The sequence below is a fragment of the Cottoperca gobio genome, chromosome 4 (genome assembly GCF_900634415.1).
Source record: "Cottoperca gobio chromosome 4, fCotGob3.1, whole genome shotgun sequence".
Classification (NCBI taxonomy): domain Eukaryota; kingdom Metazoa; phylum Chordata; class Actinopteri; order Perciformes; family Bovichtidae; genus Cottoperca; species Cottoperca gobio.
This window is the reverse complement of record NC_041358.1, coordinates 12,625,999-12,630,869: the sequence shown is the minus strand read 5'-3', so window position 1 is coordinate 12,630,869 and position 4,871 is coordinate 12,625,999. Positions and strand designations below refer to the sequence as shown.

General features: G+C 40.5%; 1 protein-coding gene across 1 annotated transcript; it reads left to right on the top strand.

Annotated features, from left to right (window-relative positions):
- Positions 1 to 217: 217 nt before the first annotated feature.
- dmrt2b (doublesex and mab-3 related transcription factor 2b) lies at positions 218 to 3,760 on the top strand. The gene is made up of 3 exons (XM_029430103.1): positions 218 to 601; positions 1,623 to 1,725; positions 2,756 to 3,760. The coding sequence occupies exons 1-3, from the start codon at positions 218 to 220 to the stop codon at positions 3,604 to 3,606; spliced, it is 1,338 nt and encodes a 445-aa protein (XP_029285963.1). The 3' UTR covers positions 3,607 to 3,760.
- Positions 3,761 to 4,871: the final 1,111 nt, after the last annotated feature.

Below are 4,871 nucleotides of genomic sequence, written 5' to 3'. Positions count from 1 at the left end.
GTGATTTATCAGCTCTCCTGACTTTTTCATGAGATCGTTTTGGCAGACAATGAATAATCTTTTTAGAGTAATTTTAGGTTACAACCGTAATCACGTTTGCATAGTTGTCTGTTGAGTTCAAATCTGTTTTCATCGTTTGCGTAACAGTCTGCTTAACGTCAGCCGCAACATTGTTCACCACAGATTAGAAGTGGGATTCCGGTGTTATTAGTCATAGATGTCCTCTCAGCTGGAAGGAGGCCTGCAGCTGGGGACCACAGCAAAACCTGATCTACTAAAATCCAAAGAATTTGTTGACGTGACAAGCCCTGACGGATGCGCTGGGCAGCGCGGCTGTCGCGGGGACAGAGGGGAGAATAAAGTGGTGCTGTCTCCAGAGCGCCATCAGCAGAAACCACGCAAGATGACCCGGAGCCCCAAATGCGCCCGCTGTCGGAACCACGGCGTCGTTTCGTGTTTAAAAGGCCACAAACGCTTCTGCCGCTGGAGGGACTGTCGCTGTGCCTGCTGCCTGCTGGTGGTGGAGCGGCAACGCGTCATGGCAGCGCAGGTCGCACTGAGGAGGCAGCAAGCTGCGGAGGTGAGAAGACCACAAGGGCAGGTCAGTGATGGAGACGTGATGGAGAATAAACAGATCGGTAAATCTCCACTCAATGATTGTCAGGCAAATGAACAGCCAAAGAGTAATATAAAAGTCAGACGTAAAATGTGAGGATCCTATAGGGGGAATCGTTATTGATAGAATACCTATTGTAAGAGCTTTGAAAGTTTAATGGCTTATACATGGTGGTAGACTGAAGGTCAGGATATATAGCTATTGTTATTTAACACTAACTCAGTTTCTTGGGCTGTTTTTAATTTTCTGAAGAGAAATTGCAGATTCATATTTTACAATAAATAAGTAAATAATAAGTGCTTATAAATAAATATGCACTGCTGAATTTACAAAGCAAACTATTATTACTAGTATCTATATTATCAACTGGTTCAGGGCAGAAAATACGATTTTATTTTTTTACCTAAGTGTGCAGAACTATAGACTGAAGCATATATGTTTGTTTTTTCCAGCATTTATACAAAACAGATGCATCTTTTTTTGTGCAAAGTAGATCACATTTTGAACATTGAAATGTTAAAATATAACAGCAAAGATCTTATTACAGTGTACACACAAAACAGCACACACCAATTTATTCACACAAAGCAGTTAATAATAATAAAAGGTAGAACTTTAAACATCCCTCAGAGGAAGGATTGTCTTGAATGTTTTGCAGTTCATTTCAGTAATAAGGTTTACTGCAACAGACATCTGCATTATGTCTGCAAAAGTGAAAGTCTAAATGTGACATTTTTACTTATAAAGTGTACAAAACATAATAATATTAATATAATGTATTAAGATAGCAAGTTTAGAATAGAAAAGGGCATATAGATGATCTTCTATACAAAATGAATAACATTTATATTCCTCGCGTCAACACTGTGAAATTCTCTCATTCTTTCCAGAACTATACATGTCTCTTACATAATGTATTAATTCCCTTTAATTACCTTTGGGGCACGGTCTCAGTATAATATGATTATGTCCAAATGTCAAATTCCTGTTCCCATGTTTCTCCCAGGGTAAGAGGGGGGTCAGGTGTGCAGGTCCGTTGAGGAGGACTGCGTATCAGAGTTACACGAGAGCAGCCGAACCGAGCATACTGTCTAAGAGCATCCTGCAGGGTAAAGTTTAATTAACATCTTCTCTCTCATTAACGTACTTCCTCTCTCCTCGACTGTGATAGAATGTGCAGTTTTTTTTCTCCAGTAAATTTGATTAAATTCTTGAAGTCATGCAATATCTCAAATCGATCAATTTGGTCTGTCATCTGTTAGTGGAGGAAGTGAGTCAAGTAACTAGGGTGATAAACTACAATATTGCACTCAGGGATTTCTTTTAGTTAGTTGCAAGAGAGTATCAGAATTCTGCAATTTTAAATGCCTTTTTTTTGGATGCATTTTGTGTTCAGTTCAATGTTGAATTTGTTCAATAAAAGAATATTTTAAATGATTTATTTTCATGTTTTAATTCAACAAGCAAGCTGTTCTGTTTTAACAGAATACTGAACGCAGCAGAAAAGCAGAACTGAGTACACTTTTATGTCTGTTTATTTATTGCAAGTAAAATCGTGGCTGGAGGTTAACATTAACTGTAACCCGTCCATGTCTAACCCCAAGCTTGATCCTAGCCTGAGTTTAACACTGATTCTAACTGGCTGACTTTGTGAGGACCAGTTCTTTGTCCTCATACAGATGTTAGTCCCCACAATGTCACTGAACAAACAATATATTTGTATTGTAGACCCACATACCTTCACATATGCACTACATACATATATGCTCTAACTGCAGCTGCATTTGCGAGCCCTGCTTGGACCCACACTGCCAGTGCTTCTTCTAGGATGCCATTACCCAGCATTACACACACTTAATTGATCTAAGCCAGACTGATCACTGATGCTTCACTCTTTCACAACCACAAGCCCATTACTGTAAAACATAGTTTGTATTAATACCTGCTGGCTTGTAGTCAAATCCTGCAAGAGTCTTTATCTTTTTTACAGCCGTCTTAGCCTCTCAGTAAAACAAAAATGACACTGCTAACCAAACAAAACAAAGACACAACAATTAATTTGTCAGAACAACTTAATTATTCATAAATTAAGTAAATATGAATACATAACAGCATTATGTGGCTTTGCTTTCTATGCAGGGCTCAAACCGGCTATGCTTCTGGAGGATGACACCTCCTGCTGGTCAAATCAGACGCCGCGTGAACAAACACACTTTACGTGTCCCCCCATTAGCGCCCGGATGAGGAAGAGGCGAGCATTCGCAGACAAGGAGCTTGAGAACGTGATGCTGGAGCGGGAGCTGAGACAGAGAGATCTGCAGAGCGACCTTTCCTTCTCCTCTTCCTCTGCCCTCGTCCCCATGCTTCACCCTCCGCCCCTGCCTGTCTCCCCGAGCCTCCACTGTTGTCTTCTCAACAAGGACCCCACCGCTGCAGGGTCGTCCAGTTACTTGCCTGTGTATAAATATAAGCCCCTGTATGAGTGTGACTTCCAGTTCTATCAGTTTTTCCACCTAAAGAGTAGGTCATCCGCAGAAGGCTATAATGACTTCTTATGCCAAAGCGCAGAGCAGACCAGGGAGGATAAGGAGGCGCAAGACAGCTGGAAAGGCTGTGAGAAGAAAGACGGACCAGACCTGACTCTTCTAACATCGCAACAAAGACACAAACAACATGGCAGCATTTTGTCAGGTCTAGACCTTGTCAAATCCATCTCAAATCCAGTAGAAATAATGGACTCAAATGGCTCTTCATTCGTCCAACGCTCCATTTGTGGATCAGATCAGGGTATCCTGGGCGGACCAGACGTCAGTGCACGCAGCAGGACTTTTGATCCCAGATCTCTAACAGCTAAGGGCTGGTGTGCAGACACTCCTGTCGACAAAGCCGGTCCTCATGCCGATTCTGTCAAGAGCCCTCATGGCAGCTCAGTCAGGACTCCCGCTGTGAGGCCATTACCTTTCTCTGTGGAGGCTCTGCTGAGGGCCTGACAGGCAAATGGAAAGCAGCGTAGTGCACCGTGTTGATGTGCTGACAAAGAATTGATAATGAGTGAATAAATATATAAATGGCTAATTGTATATAATTGAATTTTTCATAACAATTTATTCAGCTATATTTGAATTATAATTTAAAGATATAACAATAACACACGCTGTATATATTAACTTGATTACTATATTTTCACTTGTATGGCTACATTGAGCAGATTTTGTACAAATATACACTTTGAAAATGTAACCCTTTCTTTGTACTCCGCTGTCAGCAGTGCAGTAAAAATATACAGAACCATTCTGCTTTGACGCTTTCACATCAATCATATTGTATTCTCTTTTCCTGCAAGAAGAAAGTACATCCATAAAAAAGTTGATGAAAAAGTCAAGTAGCGTTTGAACTTGGGCTCTTATCTTACTTTCTACATTGATTATTTATTTTTAATCAAAGTGTAGATATGGCTGGCTGATACCTGCAATACTCTGGGGTTGTCAAAACAAACCAGGTGCTGTTTAGAAATCTCTCTTAATTTATAAGAAAGCTAACACTGCAAGGAGGATCATGAGGTGAAGCAGGTAGTCTGCCAAGAACACAGTTGAAAGGAGCAAAGATATTCCCCAAGAAATCTGTAATTGCACAGACAGGGCTGACAGAAAGAAATATCTAATACATCTGCATTTATTCTCTCTTTTCACATCTTTTTTTTTACCAAGTGAGAAATATGTATTCATTATTTATACTTTAGCTCTATTGTTGACATTTTGTCAGACTGTAGTCTATCATTACGATTGTACAACCTTACATTTACTCATCATATGACACACTGTTTAATATTTCATAGAGTATCATTTCATCACTCTAACAGAACGAGGGAAGATGGGAAATATTCACTAAAGCGGGAACGGGTGGGTGCCAGCGTTGCCTAGGCGACATTGTTCTTTCTTGTATGCCGAGCCTAACGCTGTCTGAGTTTGTTTGAACATGCATTTGATCTATATCCACTTTCCACTTTTCTCTCGTTTAGTGTTTTTGTTCTGCGCAGTTATCTCGCAGAGATGGAGGTCAGATACTTTTGACAACTCTGGACCTTTTGGCGTCAACAGAGAGGTGATGTGTCTTTGTTTGCCTGTATCTACCAGCATCTCAAAACGTCTCTCTCCCCATCTTTTCACAGACAGAGAGTGGAGATTTTCACAAAAGGAAGATGAGGTTTTGAGAGCACTTGTGTGCCATTGTTTTTTTTTTATTGTACACCATCTGC